At 42.7% G+C, this 19,038-nt stretch overlaps 1 protein-coding gene across 1 annotated transcript in view; it reads left to right on the forward strand.

The window, feature by feature from the left end:
- The first annotated feature begins 4,816 nt into the window (after window positions 1-4,816).
- The window catches only part of pitpnc1a (phosphatidylinositol transfer protein cytoplasmic 1a), a 33,603-nt gene continuing 19,381 nt past the window's right edge, over window positions 4,817-19,038 (forward strand). Inside the window, exon 1 of the mRNA XM_076752066.1 lies at window positions 4,817-5,402. Within this exon, the coding sequence (XP_076608181.1) occupies window positions 5,355-5,402 (48 nt within the window). The 5' untranslated portion in view covers window positions 4,817-5,354. The remainder of the gene's footprint in view (window positions 5,403-19,038) is intronic.

A 19,038-nucleotide genomic window follows, 5' to 3' on the forward strand; every position in this document is an offset into this window, starting at 1 on the left:
CCTCAAAGGTGTTCTGTCTTCAAATTGCTGTCAGTGTCGCTGTTAATGTCGTCTTTCAACTCCGAATTTGACAGCTAGCTTGGAGAGAGTGTGTCGGAATAAGTGTACTGAGGTTTGTGGTACTTTTTTGTGCGGATGAGTGTCTGTCTACACACAGTGTGGAATAGGTAATGTCGGGGAAAACTACATGTAAATATGATAGTACTTTAACTGCACTAGCTTTGCAGTAGTTTGCTGGTAGTTCAAATACATTCACGTGTGCATGGTGTTCTTTTTTATGAGTAGCTTTAGTTAACCAGACTAGATTTCTCCCAATGGAAGATTTACTGTAGTTCAGCTTCTTAGGGTGTGAAGTATTGATAGCTTGCAAAGCTTCGTGTCTAAAATAGCTTCCCCAACACTGGCGATGGGCTGTGTGTATTGTGTATACTGTACATGTCTGTCACATGTATCATATGCAGATGAGCGGCAGTCACATCTATGTGTGAATCCCTGTGGTGAAAACACACACAGCTGAGAACAGCACCCCCATGTTTTCATAATTATGTGACATAATCACCTTACACCTTCCTGCCACTTTATTACCATCTTCTCTCACTAATGAACTGGCCATCTGCAGAGGCCCGATTCAGGCATACATGGCGTTCAAAGTCTGGTTCATACGTGACGTGGAGTAACTGATAACAATGACTGTATTTTCTTGCTGATATTAACATGTGTGGAGGGCCTTTTTTCAGTTGTGGATTGAATTCATCTGGATTGTCCCATTGACTTTTATGAGGTTGCCCCAATCCCATTTTTTTGCCTTCTGATACCAATTCTGATATCCAATACCAGTGCTCTCTTTTTCCCAAATTTAAAATCAGCATGCCTCACTGTTTAAAAATCATAGTTTTATAAGGTAATATGAGGCCAGTGATTGGTGTGGCACTAAAAACTGAGCTGACAACCTGCTATGATGCAATGAATGTAATTGATAGCAAAACACCGAATTTCATAATGATAGACAAAGCGACCATATTTAATGCAGATGGGTCCCATCTGACCGATACCTGACAGTCTCCACTGTTCTACACCAAACAGTGCTGTTCATCATTTATTTATTTTGTAATATGCAAAGGTTCAGCATCAAAATGTCTTGCCTCCTGACGGAGCTTCTGTCACAACAGGATTAGACCCAAATGCAGAAAAGCAGGCAGGCAGGATGATTCCAGTGATGCACTGATAAAGAGAGGCTGACAAGCAGGTACTGGTAGGTAGGCAGTTAGGTATTGATACAGGTAGGCTGGCGAGTGGGCAGGCAGGAAGGAAGGAAGATTCAGGTCAATGTTCAAGTGGCAGATGCTCAAAAGCAAAAATAGAAGGCAAGAAACCAACATTGCAACTGAAAAAGTATGACTGTGAATGGGCTGGTTGAGTATCTGTGGGGCTGACGAGGAAATGAGATTCAGGTGAGGAGGAGGGTGAAGTGGGAACAGGTGTGTAGATGGGCGGCACGGTCAGGTGATGTGGAAGGGGTGGAAAGTGAAGGGACATCTGATGGACGGGTGGAAAATATCAAATGTTTTTTTTCCAATGAAGCTCCACTCACTCCACATCAGCGGGAAAAGCACAGAAGAATACAAAAACACCGAAACCTTCTGTGAAATTACGGCACCAAAACTGCAGAGGTCTAATACTTGTTATTGTGTGACCCCCCTCAATCACGATAGGTGAAGAAAAAATATTATTTAGGGCCTTTCAATGTGTGTTACCACTGTTGGTCCGGATTTTCAGTGCCCTCTAATGTGTTCTCAGCAAGAGCAGGGTAAGATGAAAAGCAGAACAACCCACGGACAAATTTTCCACCAGGCAACAGGAGGATCAAAGAAGTCATAGTTTTGAGCGAGCTGAGCCGAAATCCTTGATGTGCACACTGAATAGCCTAATTTTCAAAAGCAGAAGCTCCATCTTGAACTTTACATGAATTAAATCATGTTCCACCAGAGTGGCAAGAAATTCACACAAATGAAGTGTAAAAAAACATCCACCCCCGTCCCCCTCCCAGACCCCCTCCCTGTCTTTTCACCTGAATGTAATGCAATCATTAAGCCGGCCTGTGATGCCCGTCTAACACCAGGCTTTTTTTTTCCCCCTGACCAATGTCTCTAATAAACCCCTTATTAATTTTGGCTCCCGCCCGGTCCCCACTATTGAACAAGCTGAGAAACAAGCTCCTTTCTCCACAGTAACACTGGACTGACTGGGCTGAGAGGTTGGAAAGTGACAGTAAAGGCCAACTAATGATGCTGAGCGGCAAGAGGGGAGGAAGCCGGGTCTCTTAGCAACAGTTTCTCCTCTCTGCCGACACTCTGATACCAGCTGGAATAAACAGAGTTGGTCTGTGTGTCTGATATATGTGTCTGCTGTAGCAGGCGTCATCAGTTTGACACTACAAACAGCTTAGCATAATGTCTTACGGCAACTTGGACCAAAAATTGCCTTTGTTTTCCTGTGTGTGCATGTGTTAGTGTTTGCCTTGTGTGCGGGTAATGAATTCAGCTGGAGAACAGTCTGTCGAAGAGATTTCAGACTGTAACTTCAACAGAGTGCATCACCCACCAAACAGAGTCAACTGCTCTTTAATAAATCTGTGATGTGGGTGTGTGTGTGTGTGTGTATGTGTGCACTGCATGTATTGTGTCTGTAGTAAGTGAGTGTGTTGTAGGGGTTTAAGTAATATAACTTATATATTTAATTATATATACATATGGTATATATTTCATTCTTCCTGGCTGTTTGCAGCTGCTCAGTACCACTCGTCCTTACTTAAAATTCCTCAGAATCCCAACAGTAACTGTATGTGCACAAAGTTTTTCAGTGTGTGCATGCTTTTAATAATAGTGCTGCAGAGTTGTGTGGGAGTTGCAGTTCGAGCCATGGCACATGCAGACCTTTATATTTGTGGTAGTTTGTGATGTACTGTGTGCATGAATCAGATTCTGTGTCTGTGCTGGTGCCTCTGTGCTGTCTTGTTCTGTGACACTAACAGTGTAAGAAATGTATTTGAGATACACAACACATGCGAGGGCATTGCACCCTCTTGAGTTGAGACATAAGAACTTCTGTTTCCTTCCTTTACAACACGGAGGAAAAAGTTATTTCACCAACTCTGAATGCCACCAGCAACAGCAATGGCAGTCCACTGCTGTGTGATTTACACAAAACTAATGAGTACTAGTCTGGATGAATCTTAACTGTCATGACTTTCACTCTAGTTTTACTGTATAACCTTATAGCCAATACATGCTGCATCTTCAAGTTCATCATACGATATTGTCTTCTCTTACTGATAATTCATACCGTGCAGCATATGATCAGGGTCTTCAGGGTTTTAAAAATTCATTTAGTCACTGTACTTAGAGCTCAGCAGCTGGCCATGCATACCTCATGAAATTCAACATAAAATGAATGCACACATACATAAAAACACACACATGCTGTTGACCTTTCCTGCAGAAAATAACACAAGTATCTACAGTTCCTATTGACTGTGTCGTGCTCAACATCGTGACAGAACCAGAAAAGCCTTTTCTTATTGCGTGTAAATGAAAAATGAAACAAATTTTAAATACTACCGCCTCTTCCTCGCCTTGCCGTCACCTGTGATCAGATATGAAGCTCTCTGCTGCCATCTGCCGATTGAAAGCAGTACTGCATGTTTTGATTTTCTGCTCCGTTCATGACGTGATAAAAGTTTTTGATATGAGACTAACAAAGCACAATATAAAACTTTAACAAGTAAACCTGGATAACACGACTTTCCTCCGGAAAAAAAGAGATCCTGGTGTGTTTCCAGTAATATACATCATTAAGGCATTTTTTTCCACATGGGTTTGTATCAGATTCATTTATTAATGGCGGAGTTCAAACGGGGCAAGCTTTACTTTAACTGCTGGAAGAGCAGGGCAAATGGTGGCTACATGATTACACATGGATGCACGGCTACACTACAAAATAAACATCTTTTAAGCATCTTCATTAATATTTTACAGATCAGCTATAAACCATTAATATGAAGAATTTGTGGGTTGCCAGGTTGTGGCTGGTGTTTATCCTCCACCAAGACGCATGCTTTGTCTTTTTAGCTCTGTAATTCATAAATACATTTGAAGACTTGAGAGGGAAAAGTGGTTTTATTTTGGTTTTGAAATCACATTTCCAGCTGGCTAAGGCATATGTTAAAAACTTTAAAACAGCAAGCTTTAACTCGCGGATGAGTTTCAGAACCATGGCCAGCTCCAGTTATGAACCAGGGTCAGATCTACAACTGTGTTCAGTCACGGATCAGAACCAGAGACTGTATACAGTCCATGGCATTTAGAGGAGAGCATCAAGGGGAAAACTACCTCTGCCAAGGCTTTGTGAGATAGATGCCACGGTATCACATAGCATGGATGGTTAAAACGTAGGTTATCATCCCGTCTTTGTGAATTAAATCACTGAGCTCCTCAAGCTCATTATCTACGCTGCCTGTCCGGAGAGCTCCGGTGTGTTAAACGAGCCAGAAAAACACGCGGGACTTCCGATCGCGTTTTTCAAAATAAGATCATGTTTGACGCAAAGGGAAATACCGATTCAGTCAGTAGTACTCAGATTAAGGAGCTACAATACACATAAACTATTTGTCATATTCATTATACAGTAGATCAGAGGCTGCGTCGTTCTTCATTGTCATGCTTTTACAGTGAGGGTCAAATCCTCCCCTTGTTTCCTGTCTCTCTCTCCCTCTGTCGCTTGACGAAGCTGCTCCAAACGGCTGCGCATCCCTGCACGGAGCTGTCAGGAAAACTCACAGGACCACGAGGCACGCTCGTAGATTTGGACAAGTGCTTTCAGGTGAACACGGTGAAACGAAGAGCTGAAGAGCCCGGGAGCGACGGAGAGCTCGATCCTTGACCTGGCGGCAAGAGGAAGCCGCATGAAGCTGCGGCTGCTGTTGCGAGCGACTTGTTAGGAGTTTGATTTCTTGACTCTTTCCACAGCTGCAAAAATGATGCTGGCTGAGTAGTTTATACAACCGACAGCGGCAGTTTTTACAGCAGGGTTATTGCAGCCCTTGGAAGACCCTCTTGCACTTTGGTTCTGCTGTGTGTGTGTTTGTGTGTAGAGACTCACGTAGGCACAGCAGAATCGTTGCAGGTGCTGCAGATGCAGAAGTGAGGACGGGATTCAGTGAATTCGTCTCAGCGGTCTCGTTTTGTTGGACAAATTATTTCAATTAAACAACTGATTTGTAGGATCGGCCCCCCAAAGACCCGAAATCCGACAAGCTTCACCTTCTTCTGTGTTGCTATCACCGTTGTGCAAGGACTATGTTGATGAAGGAGTACCGCATCTGCATGCCTCTGACGGTGGAGGAGGTAGGTGAAGTTTATCTTGGTTTTTATGATGTTTTGCATCCTGCTCTGCCTGCTGATTGTCCTCTCTTCCATCACAAATCGATGACTACCAGCTGCAGAGTTGCAGGTTGCCACGTTTTGTTTGATATGCTGTAGTTTTTAGCTGTGGAGCTGATTATCGCAAAGTTATCAGTAATGCGCTTATCATTTTGCACCAAAGGACATGCTGAGCTCCTACAACCGAGGTGCGGTAAGGCAGCCGCCGCGGGGTGGAGCTGCTGTTGTCTCTCCTTCAGTCCGTTGTGTTGTGTTCAGGACAAGTCGTGCTGTTTTCTGTAAGGAAGATTGTGTACAGCAGCAGCAGCAGCAGTAGAGGGAATAGTGTGATTATTTGAGGTAGTGAAGGACAAATCGTGGATTTATTTTACTGTGAGTGTTTGGATTGTGATTGTATGCTGTGTGAGTGGTTACAAGTTGCAGATAAAAGAATGCTTTCATGCACAGTTCACAACTCTTATTCTGTGTCCCAACGCCATGTATTATACCCTGGTCACCTATTATAAGGACTCATATTCACACCTATTAAAGGAATGTAACCTTTGTACTCATTCCTTGCAGGAATGAATGCATGTGCAACTGTGGCGTGAATTATATATCACTCTGTCTTCGTGCTAAATGACTAAAATGCAGACTTAATTCACATTTCTGGTCTTGTTTCATTGTGGAGGCACATTTACGCGCAGTAGTTGTGTTCAGGGATGGGTAGTGTGAAAGAAAGGGTGAGGGAGAGGAGCATCTGCTGGCTGAAGTTCCCCTCAGGTCACAGTGACACACAAGCAGCTCATGATCAAGCAATGCTGCTGTGTTTTCACATTTTACGACGCAAATAAGACACAGTATTTCTTGAATGTTCAGTGCTCAGCTGCATTGATTTTTTCCTCGGTCCTTGATCTGCTCTCATGCTTCCTTTGAATGAAGTGACATTAATCGCATGAATGGGCACCCACGCTTCATGTCTATACTTTTCTCACACAGTGCTGGTATGTGATATTTTAAACAGTGTAACACATTTGTAACTGTGTACACTTACTTACCCTCCTGTTGTAAAGCAGATAGTGTCCTGATTCTTTCTAGTGTTGCCTGAATATGAACAGATGCTGGTTTTACACACCATTTAACCCAGCTGACGATGTGACAGGAGCTGCCCCTTATAGAGAACCAGTTCACTTCTGAATAACTGTGTTATCAGTGTGTTTTTTAGTGTGTTGTGCTGTTTGTGAATATTCAGTCCTTCACTGTCGTCAAGCAAAACCCATTATTGTGGTCTTAGGTTGAGTGAGGATGAAATCGGAGTTATCTGAACTCTTAATCAGAGATTTGAACAGCTTCTCCTGAAGCCTATTGATCCTTATCTGACTTGATTGTCCTGCTTTTCACCCTTAAGTAATGTGTGAGTTTCATGTTTATAATTACCAGGATGCTGCTTTATCACATCTTGTCCTGAGGCTGATTGGCTCCTCTGCTCTGCTCCTGCTGTGCTTCAGTGGTGATGGAAGATGCTGTTCTGTGGACAGCTAAAGGCTATTACATCTATTGTAACGATAATAGTGGGGTCCAACCTAATCTATTGATCTGTCATTGACTTTACAAATGAACATGTCTAATCTCTACTCACATATCTTCCCTTCTTCTGTCCAGAAAATGGTTTTCTAATGCAAATATAATGTGAAAGGAAAACCATTTGCTGCTCTATCCTGTGTCAGTGCAGCAGCAACCAATGACGTGGCCAGTGTCTTTCAGTGGTGCTGTCATCTGGAATGGTGCAAATTACATATCTCCACTGCTGTGCGCTCCTGTGAAAATTGGATGCACGATAACGCATCTTCACGGAGTCAGTAAGCTGCATTTTTCCTTGCATTCATGATGAGTAATGATTCACTTAGTGCTTTGATGTCTTGGTTATATTGTCTCCTGGAATGGCGTTGCAGCATGAGGGCAACATGCTCCTCTTCAGATAAATGAGTCTCTTACTGAAGTACACTGTTGTGCACAAAGACATGACTAGACAGCTAAAAGTTAAGTTGCATCACCAGCAATCCTCCACACGCCCTTAAGGAGACTCTCATCTTTGAATGGCGATTAAGTTGAAGCACTGCTGAGAAAACCACTCGGAGACACTGATACATCATCTCCTCATGGCAGAAGTGCAATTCAGTTTTTTTGATTGTTTTTTTTTTTTTTACTAAAAACTTGTAACTAAAGCTGCAGTGCTCTTTTTTTCATGCAATAACCTGAATATACTGTATATATATATATATTGTGTTTCTCTCACAATGATTCTGCATTCATGCTTGCACTAACACAAACCATGTAAGGAATCTTCTACTGCAGCATGAGAGGAGAGACAAACACCTGTTTTGATTACGGTGACGTCAGTCGATGTAAGGTCAGTCTCTGGGGGTTTCCATATGTTTGTTTTTGTCACTGCACTCTGAGATGCCCCACAGCACGTCTAGGCCCAGACCCAAGATCTTGTTTACGTCCCCAGAGTGGAGGCTCGGTGCTCTGACTAATGAGAAGCCTGTTCCTTCGTTGTTCCCTGAGGAGCTCGTAGCTCAGCCAGACAGTGACCTGGCTCACATGCACCAGATGGAGAGAAGCATGCTTATTCAGATCGTCTGCTAGACGTCAGAGAGAGAGAGAGAGAGAGAGAGAGAGAGAGAGAGAGAGAGAGAGAGAGAGGAGAGGAGGCATGTGTGTTGAGAAGGTGATTGATTGCTTTGGGTTCTGTCTTGCTTAAGTCAGCATGTTTTGTTTTGGTCACTGTAATTGTTCTGCACGTCGATTATTCTCAGAAGCATCTGTATAGGCACAGATATTGAGGCCCTCTAGATTAGTCGCTTCTATTTCATGATTTTTATTCTCTGTATCTTCTTTCTAATATGCCTCGAAGCTAGAACACAGCAAGCAAGTGTCACCCCACAGGTATATATTACTATACCTGGTTATTATCTAATGATGTCTTCAGTACCCACTAAAACAAATCTCACATACAACTATGGAGGATTCATCCTGACATTTATTTTCAGACTATGCTGAGCAGAGCTTTCACTGCCTCATCAATTACCACACAATTTCCTCTGCAATTAATCAACCATCCACTGGTTAAAGAACAGAAAGTGTCTTTTCTGCACCTGAGCAGTGGCTGAATTACTCTCACGGCTTGCATGAGCAGCGCCTGAATAATGAGCTTCGGAGGATATGTTGAGGGAACAAGAGCGTCACCTTTTCTCAGCGTGGACAGGCGAGGTGTCAGTTTGCCCTCATCATTCACTAAAGGCGCTAGTGTAAATTAGCCCCCTGCTTCATTAAAATGGAGCTTGGTTCCACTTTCAGGCAGTGGCAGCATTTAAGATGCTTATCAGATTGGCCTTGGATCTTCATTAAAAACCTCAGAGACCACCTCTGATGCTCAGTGATGTAGAGGAGCATCACTGTCAGATCGACAGAGCCATCAGTCCAGATCCATCATAGCTCATTCAGTACTTTCACTCAACTGTTGAACCATATGCCACTTGCTCAACGAGTGCCGATCTGGAGCACATTTGTGACTCTTTCAATTTTGCTGTGTGGATTTAATCGTTAAACGAAAGAAAGAGAGTTCATGACGAGAATACGTGAACTGGTTCTCTTTCTCATTCTTCACTTTATGTCTTCCAGTAACAGGTTGTGTTTCTCTGTTGGACTGTGTTTAGTCGTCTGAGTGTGCAGTCGTTCAATACGCCTTAGTTGCGTTCCACCGCTGGTTGTTACTGATCACTTCTCTACCTGCCGTTAGTGTGATTATTTATCTACATACCATTATTTGAATTGCTTCCATTTGCCTGACTTCTGTGGTGATACAGCTGCCAGCCTGCTGACTCACAGGACAGCGCCCGCTGTGTGGATAATTGAAACCCTGGTGGTATTTTCAAGGTTGCGCACAAACTTTGTCTCAGATTATGCTTCTGCTATTAAAGCTAATTTCCTCTGTTTCTCCAGCTGAGAACCCTTCTTTCTGCATCTGGCTGTTGCTGTTTTCTCTCTAATACATTATTTTGAGATCTTGCAACAAGGAATTTTAAGCGTGTTACATTGTGTTCAGCGTCTTAATCTTTTGGAGAACAATTTGAAATTTAAAGCAATTTCGACAATATTTCTCTTCGGGCTACATCATTTTAATGAGCTACCGCAGTGTGTTTGTGTTGCCATGTTTTGTGACCCTCTGATGAGACGAGGGACTGCGGGGATTCAGATTTTCGTGCACTGGATTAGTGAAGCAGTGGCAAGTCACCACAGACACCTTTTACAGCAGAGCGAGGGCTGGAATACACTTACATGCATCTTGAAAATCTGTTTTCTGTTTATATTTTAAAATGCAGATGTTTTACTATTGGGATTCCAAGGTTTTTCATATAGCATGGCCTGTAAATGGATTTAGTGAGTGTAATGCAGTCTACTGAAAAAAGGACTCTGTTTCAGCCATGACCAGCAGTGACTGAGGGTGTTAAGTATTAATAAAATAAGGCACAGAAGGATCATCAATGAGATAAACCTGCCAGGTGAAAAAACTAATAAAAAATACATAAACTGCTGTTGTTGGTGGAAAGTACACAAGCTGCAGTGTGAGGAGAAAGAGGGGTGATGTGCAACATTTGGGAGGTATGTCTTAGTAATTCATCAGTGCACTGTCCAAAACAGCAGTGCAGAAAACAGCCGTCTGACAGTTGTCTTTTGGCTCCATCACACACTTGAAAGCCACAGCAAAGTTCAGTTTTGTGGCCAATAAAAGACACCTCTCTCTTATCTCATCTTATCTTATAGTTAACTTGAAAATGAACTGAAATCACCTCCAGTAGCTCTTCCCGTAGCCCATGTCATGCTCACAGCTTGACATCTGTTGTGCCCAGTTGCTGCTCCTTCTGGCGCTGTGTTTGAAGCGCCGCACATTGCAGCACTGAGCCTCAAGCAGAGGTCCTGTGGGGTTAGAGAAAGCAGACACATTTTTAATGCTCCCTTGCACACACCGCAGACACGCATGCACTGACGCTCCCCAAGAACCCAGGTACACTGCTTTAAATCCAGAGAGCAGCTTCATTGATACATTATTTATTTTGCAGAGTCTAGTAGGATGTGCAGCAGCAGAGTGCTGCTGAGGTTGTGGAAAATTGAGGCAGATGTGTGAAATGCAGGGGTCGCAGAGGGTCTCGACCCCCTAATTAACACCTACGACCCTCTGTGCACATCAAAATCACATTTTTGACAACTGATGCAGACTGTGGCAGCTGATACCGGCAGTGCCAGCAGCAAGTGCATGTTTGTGCGTGCCACAGATCAGACTGCACTCCCACCACTTTAATGGGCAGCTAACATCATTCACCTCATCAGAATAGGAAACTCTTAATCACCCCTTTCTGCCCGTATACCGCCTCCTCTCTTCCTGTCCCCCTAAACCTTACTTACTGTCAACATCCTGTCTAAACAAGGAGAAACAATAGCTACTGAGAATAGAAGCTGCCCTGACACACTGTGAATGTGTCAATAGAGTTATGGGACAGGTGTTAGAAGAGATGCAGCATGAGCGAGGGAGCAGCTGGGCATGCCGCACGATAATGTGATCACAGTGTATCAGGACGCATGGTGCACTCTGATTGGTGATGATGTATGTGATCAGACTCATTATATGATAATGGAGAGTGACGTGGTCATTTTCTGTATTTAAAATTACGCTGATTCCCCTAATCCGCTTCCGCCTTAACAAGCAATGCAGTCTCATATTCAGCCTTCAATATTAAGTTAAAACAGGAATCAAATCTGCCGGGTTTCGGCTGAGGTAGACGTGTTTGCAAACCTTTTCAGAGAGCGGTTTATGTTCACTTATGTGCGTCATGATTTCATTTTGAACTCAAAGATCTGCATTTGCACATTGTCCTTCCCCATCACATGAATTCACAAAGATGAAGACGCTAATCATGGTAGCATTCTCATTCTAGTGGTGGTGGGGAACAAGTGCATGTGCCGTTAACCTTCTCAGCATGTCAAAGGTCTTCACTGTAAAATGGCCACACACACACACACACACACACACACACACACAAACATATGTCCATACCCATCTACATTATGTGGGCGTATGCACAGATACACAGTGTGCATACTAGAATAATTGGTACAAGTGTCCCCAGTTGCTATAGGAACATCAGCAGCTCACAGCTGATTAGAAATCTCTTTGATGATGAAGTGGCTGTCTGTTCATGTGTGTGTGTGTGTGTGTGTGTGTGTGTCCGTCGACTTGAACCCAGCTGACCCAAGGAGCCATTTGGTTTTCCTGAGAAACAGCAGCGGGAGAGAGTTTGCTGGAGGGCACACACTTATTAGCAGTCATTATCGTCTCACATTAAGATGTTCAAATTAAAATGTTCAACTGCCTTTAATGATTTTTGTTGTTTTTGAAAGACCTGAAACTGAGAACAGCTGTTGAAAACGGGGCTGCAGCATCCCAAAGGAACAAAAAGAGGCACTTCTTTTTATCTCAATGAACTGGTAAATGTCACCTACTGCGAGATGTGACAAAGACGCTTCACGCGTCAGAAAACCGGCGGAGACAGACAGAAGAGCATCGTCCCAGGAGAACATCTTTGACTGAACTCATGTGGGCAAGCATGTGCACAACAAAAAGCAATTTGAACAAGCTGTTGCATGACATAAATTTTTCAAATCACCAAGTCAAAAGGAATGAAAATCCTCTCATCTTGTGGAAAATGAGGTGATTATGGCATTCTTCACAGTGCGTGTCCTTCCTTTTGTATTGTCAACAGTTGACACAATATTTTCTTCTTTCTGTGTATTTGTTCCTGCCTGCTCTCTCTGACTCATTGTTCCTGGGCAGCTAGTTAGTGCCATGTGTGCAGGTGGCCAGCAGCATGGATCCTCTTCTCTCTCCCTCTGCATCTGTTGCTTTTGTCAGCAGACTCCAATGAGTTATCCTCCGCTCTCCAAATTACTATTTAATTGCAGTGATGCGACTTTTCCAGGAGCTGCTTTCAGCGCTATTCAGTTGTTACATTTTCCCTCTTCCCCAAATGACAATCTTTCTCTAGACAAACATAACACATGGCTTGACCTTGTGCCCAAAATCATTTTGAGCTTATAAGGTGAAATATAGAGTGCCAAGTTGTTTCTATTCACACTGACGTTCTTGAAGCATTTTTATTGACATACACTATTCTTGTGTGACGGCTATTTTGGCACAGAGGTCATGAACACTGCTCTCATAGTAAAATATCATTGGCTTAATGCCTGTGAAGATCATGTGAGTGTGTGTGTGTGTGTGCGCGCCTTTGAGCGGTTGCTTGTAAAACTCTGCAGCTGTCTTGACGTAAGCCTGCACTTCAGGCACTGAGCCGAACGGCTGGACGTATTTGCATGCACGTCTCTCGTCTTTCTCTTCTCCACTTCACAGTCGACTTTCAGTTAACCTGATTTTTTTAAACGCACCAATAGGATCAACAGTTTCCGGTGTGAGGGTTGAAGAAGCCTGATTTCTCCAGCTAGATTCTCTTGGAGAAAGCCAGTTTTGCTCCCATGTGCTGTGCTGCGATGCATTGTCACGTTTTAATAGACCTCCACCCATCGTCCGACTAAAACTGGCATAAAGTGGCCTTTGACAAACATAATTCTCTTCAGTTGTTTTGTACTTGACAGTCGTGTTGAAGTATTGTTTTTTTTTTTTTTTGGGGGGGGGGGGGGGTCTTTCTGTGGGAACTTCATTTGACACAGAGATCAGTCCCAGCAGAGAGCCTCCACACATCAAAACACATTATATTAGAAGCTTTGGTGTCTTGCCACCAGCTGTCCTTTGTTCTCTGGTCTGTGTGTCGGCTACAAGATTGGAAGAAGCAGTGAAGGCATGACACTGTGTTATATTAGCTGTGTGCTGTCTGCAAAGGCTGTGACTGTTAAGCGCCAGACATTCATTCATCCACTTAGGTGCTGGAAAAACTCTTCACAGTTCCACATTTGGCGATTTTTTTTTTTTTTGTATGTTTTTACTTGATTTTTAAGCCTCAAAAGGTCTTGACATCGCCTTTGAATTGAAATCTTTTGATCCGTGGGCTGAAAAATCACACTCACAATCATAAGTGCGTCCCAGTTGATGTTAAAGAGAATCTTTTTCCAAGGCTTTTGTGGAAGAAGTGCGTTGGTACAGATTTCAAAAGAGGGAAAAAATCCAATTATTGTTTCTTAGTTAGAGCTTTAATTCAAGATCAAACGCTCAATTTCTGCCTGATTAAAGTCTGAGTGCTACTCAAGATTCACTTGTAATTGTATTGGAATATCCTGCAGGTGTGTGTGTGTGTGTGTGTGTGGACGTGTATTACTGATTTATGGGGACATAAATCTGTTTACATGGACACAGAGTAGGCACTCGTCTGAGCTGCACCCAGTCTTCTCCCCCAGGTGCCTCCCGTGGGTGCCAGCCTCCAGGTGTGAAGGGAAGCACTCTTCTTCTGTCATCACGGTGCAGGTCGCTCGCTCTCAGCCAGGCCAAGCGTTGGCGTTTCATTCAGTCCTGTGTGGTTCACGGTCACGCTTTGATAAAAGAGGGCTGCACGACGATTAAATGATCTGAATTATTTATCGTGATTATTGAATATTTTAATTAACATTTACAAAAACGTCTGCCTTCACTATCACTTCAATCTTACTGACATATTTAAATCAAACTTGCTCTAAATATTTACTTGTATAACCTTTTTCTTACATTGGATGCATTTTAGTGTGTAATCGAAATAGCATACAATTTTGGATCATTTATTTATTTTAAAAAGCATTTACAATAATGGAGAAAGAGAGAAAGAAATATAGAAAAAAAATACATGAAAAAAACGATCTGATGGGATGTCAAGGTTGTGGGATGTTGTGTTGCGTTCATGTGATTTTTTTTTTTTTTTTTTTTTTTAAGGTATGAGGAAAGGTTGCATCGAACACAGCCAACCTTGACAAATCTCATCTTTCTCAGTGAGGACTTGAGAGCTATACGACGGCATGTTTAAATACAGAGGGACTGAAAGATAAGCGCTCAGGAGCATCTCAGGAGCAGTTTGCATCAATGCACAATACAAGTTTTTTTTCCCCCTTTTGCATCTAAAAAGGTCAATGTTTTTATGAAATTGTTACCGGTATAAATAGTTGTTGCTGAGTTGATGTACAGATTGTTGTCACAGCTATGGATGCTTTGACTCAAGTGGTACTCAAGGTCTCAGTTCTCACCTATCCAGTTAAATATCTCAACATCTACTTCATGGATTGACAAAGTATTTTGTACCAACATTCATGGCTCCCTCTGACTTTGTTGCTGTTTTGTGGTTTTGAGTGAAATGTGAAATTTGAGTGAAAGCGGTTAATGCTAAATGTACCAATTGCAGGGTTGCCCCGTCAAAGAGCTCCATCAATAAAGGCAAACGCTGAAAAAAATAAATCTTCAGAACATACGCTGATTAGCTTTCCTGCACAGAATTTTAATAAAGTGTAAACCTACACAACAATGAGGAAACAACCTTGTCACAGGTATTGTTGGCAAAACAGAAATCCTTGGTTGTTAACATGCAGTGCAGTGAAATGCAGTAATATAGTGAGGATGTTTGGTCACATTACTTTATTCCAAGGGTGGGAGGATCCTCTGCCTACCACTGCTGGTAGGCTGCAAAGCATCGCAAGAACCAAACCCATTTCTTGACATGCGATCTCATCAAACTTATCTTTATTTATGATTATCATCATTCCAGTTAAACAGGCTTTTTTCAGTTTAGCATTTGCCTTGCTCTTTCCCAGATGTGCAGCTTTTCTGGGTTACAGGCTCCACCACAGAGAAGATATGAGGTGGTAGGAGGCTGATGGAGAGGCTGATTTTACATGTATGACCAAACAAAGATAGCATTTGTGGTCAATCCTTTTCTCTCTTTCTCCTTTGCTCTGCTTTTCCTGCTCACTTTTTCCTCATCTCTCTGTTTCTCAGCACAGCTGTAAGAAGTACACTGTGCTCTCTCTATCTATGCATAATAAATGAGGTGGTTTTCCCCAAGCAACCAGAAATTAAAGTGTACCGAAACACTCCAGAGTGGAACAGAGGGGCAAAAGCCTTATGCAACATGGAGGGAGACTCAGACCTCATTCACTTGGTTTATCAACCAAGTGAGTCAAAAAAAAATCACCTGGTTCCTCAAAACTGAGTTCTTTGAAAAAGTAGAGGTGGATATTTGACTGAGAATATTGTGTATTGCTGGTACAATAAATGATTTTTAATGTCACAATGAGTGCAGCCCCAAAATGAGTTGAAACACAGTGTTTGTGTGTGTGTGCCCACATGTGCATATTATGCACGAATTACAGCAATCAAATTGCTCGAAATGAGCATCACTGCTGATGTGTATCGCACCTTAGCATCCACCTGTGGGTTTTGCTTTTTTATTTATTCTCCATGAGGGTGGGGTGGAATTGATTGATCTCTCCCTGCTCCTGCCTCTTACTGGCTTTAAATTAAGCTTTTGCAGGGAGTTATATTAAACAGACTGGATAGCTAAGTAAAATCCATATTTCCATTTGTTCTTAATTAAATTGCTCCATTCAATATTTGAGTTCACTCACAACATGTTTCTCGTTGCTGCAGTCAACTGAACATCACAAACCATTCCCAAATGTGTGCTTGTGTGTGTGTGTACTGGACCCCATATGACTTGAATGAGGAAATGGATTTAATCTAGCATTGCCATTCGATGGTGAACCAAAAGCCTTTGGCAGCATGGAGCCTTCACTCATTGATTCTTTCAAGTAGTAACTCAGTTTTATTTCCTCTGCGTGAGTCTCTGTTTGGCTGTTCTCTCTTAGTAGTTCACAGTGAGTATCTCTGATCTCTTCTTCTTCTCACATCACACAAATATCGATCCCATCTTAAAGGCTCTACTCATCACTAAAGCACTGCCTGCACTTCAGGATCTCAGTACGTTAAATGAACCAGCATCACGGGGCGTCAGCAGTTAAACATCAAAGGTAAAATGGCAAAAAAAAAAAGTCTATTTCCTGCTGGCTTTTGAACAACATTTGAAAAACGCTTGTCGTTCATTCAGACTGTACTTTAAGATAAATGCTATCATCAGTAAGCCAACCTGCTCACAATGCTAACATGCTGATGTTTATCAGGTATGATCTTTACCATGTTCACCATCTTAGCTTAGCTTGTTAGCATGCTAAAATTGCTGAGGGTATTATTATTTTGCAGGTATTTGGTCATAAACCAAAGTATTACGCAAATTGCAGCTTTGACCTGATGATGCTGTATGAACTGACCGATCGATCAACTGGCAGATAAATTGCATCCCTACAGCCATAAATCACAGCAGCCATAATATTCCTTTGGCACTGTGTTTACACTTCAGAGCAAATTCCTCTATTAGATGAAATCTGAAAAATATAAATAAACACACATAATCTTGCACAACACACAGTAGGGAGGAGGAATAAAATGGGACATAAGTGTGAAATCAAAGCTTCAAACTAGATACAATACATACACATAACACATGATCCAGTCGTATTTAATTGTCGTATTTTGCAGGCATTTGTCACATCAAGAGTCCTTTGAAGCAGCATGATTATATACTGCCGCCACTGCCAGCCCAGTTGAGGTCTAATGTGTTGTTCATTGTGACAGATTTTCAAGGCTGTTATTGTAGGGTTTGAATAAGATGGGTGCGATGCCTTCAGGCGCTACAGCATCGGAAGAATGTCTGACATAATGATGCTGTCACACCTGGTCTGTAGATACAAGAGGCAGAGACAGAGAGGGGAGGACATGAGAAACACTAGGAAGAGGGAAAGAGTCAGTAATGCAAAGCAGAGTAATGTCAAAAGAAAAATGTTGAAAAACGGTGAAAGGAGAAAGTGACATGCGTCATAAAAATGGGAAGAGGAGGAGGGCAAGAGAGAGACAGCTGTCCTCAATCAAATCCTCTTATGTAATGGCTCAACATTCAGTTTCCTGACCATCTTTCTTCTGCAGCACTTCCCTCTCCTGCTCTCTCATTCCTGCTCGTCAGCTCTCCCTCTCTCCTTCACACTGCACACCAGCCCATCCCTCTCTCCTCACCCTTGGTCTTTCCTGTTACATGCATGCATATGAACACGCCACTTCAGTAGGACACCCAGTGTGCTGCCAGGCGGGGAGCAGAGATGATGCATAGTGGAGTAATCTGTAGTGAGTGATCTTGACGTTATGTAATCTTTGGTTCAGTGACCTCTGCGGGATGAGAAGAGATGGATGAAGAGAGAAGCACAACAGGAGAGTGCTTGCTCCCACCTGCAGCCATCAGAATGAATAAGTTACACCCCTCCACATGTCTTTGACATAGTTTATGTAACGTTTTTCACCTGGCAAAAATAAAGTGCAAATGATTGTCACCCAGTGATGCTCATTTGAGCAAAACACATTAAATTCCCCTGCATTGTACTGAGGTGTGTCTCAAAACCAGTATCTGTCTAGATTTCTGATATTGTTGCTGTGCATCCTGCGCGTGATAGTTATACAGTCTGTGCTATATCTGAAGATGCATGCAGGTCCTCTAATGGCTGATTTTATGACACTAGAGTAGAGATTTACATTTCCCGTTCAATTTTCCCTTAATCTTCCCCTTAAGAAGCACAAAACACCATTAATCAACAGTATAGGCAAGCAGGTGGTTTGCTCCAGACATGTTTTTTTCAGACTTTAAGTGCTTTTAAGGAGTTATGACTACGACTGGTTATGACTAGGACTTGTTTACAAGGACACATGACTACATCTATATATCTTGTGTAAGAGGATTTGCTATAGCAAGACTATATCTCAAGACTATACAGTCTAGAAAATTCCTTTCTGCTTAGGTTGACACGAGGGAGCAAGCCCACTCAGTTCAAAATGAGCCTCCTGGAATCTGAAGCTGCTGTTCTTCATGAGGAAAAGGCACTGACAGCAGGTTAACCTGCTGTCGGACCTGTCACGCCCCATTGGCTGCTGCACTGCCTGATTGACGCCATGAAATTAGGAAAGGCAATTGTTCGCCAGTGTGTTACGGCATACGTTCGTGTTGAGCCAAGTACCACCACGCACACTGCTTCCCCCAAGCCGGCCACCATCCTTGACAGCCTCCTTCATTTGCCTATGTGACCAGCACAGCTACAGCATGTGAATTTATCAAACCATTACAGGGAGTTAACATTGACCTTCACGTTTTGCTGAATCAGTGTGAAATGGAGCGATCGGTCATACTGTATGCGCTCACTCTCAGGAGCATTTCTGCTGAAACAGCAGTGTGTGATGTGTGTGTGAGTTGTCCTTTAGTCCTTGTTAAAAAGCACTGTTTTAGAGCTTGAGGCTGAGCGACTTTCTGCAAAGTGAGGTAACATCATCCGAGTTAAGGTTGGAATGATTGTTGGTTTGGGAGAAAGTCCTCAGCGGTCGTCCGATGTGGCCCTTTCTTTTTCTGTTCTGGTTCTGTTCATTTTCTCTTCATATGTGAAAATGAGCCCATAAATGTGTCCTGAGGTGTTGGTAATCATTAGCAGCAGCATCGCAGGAATACTT

Source organism: Chaetodon auriga, chromosome 16 (assembly GCF_051107435.1).
Source record: "Chaetodon auriga isolate fChaAug3 chromosome 16, fChaAug3.hap1, whole genome shotgun sequence".
Taxonomy (NCBI): domain Eukaryota; kingdom Metazoa; phylum Chordata; class Actinopteri; order Chaetodontiformes; family Chaetodontidae; genus Chaetodon; species Chaetodon auriga.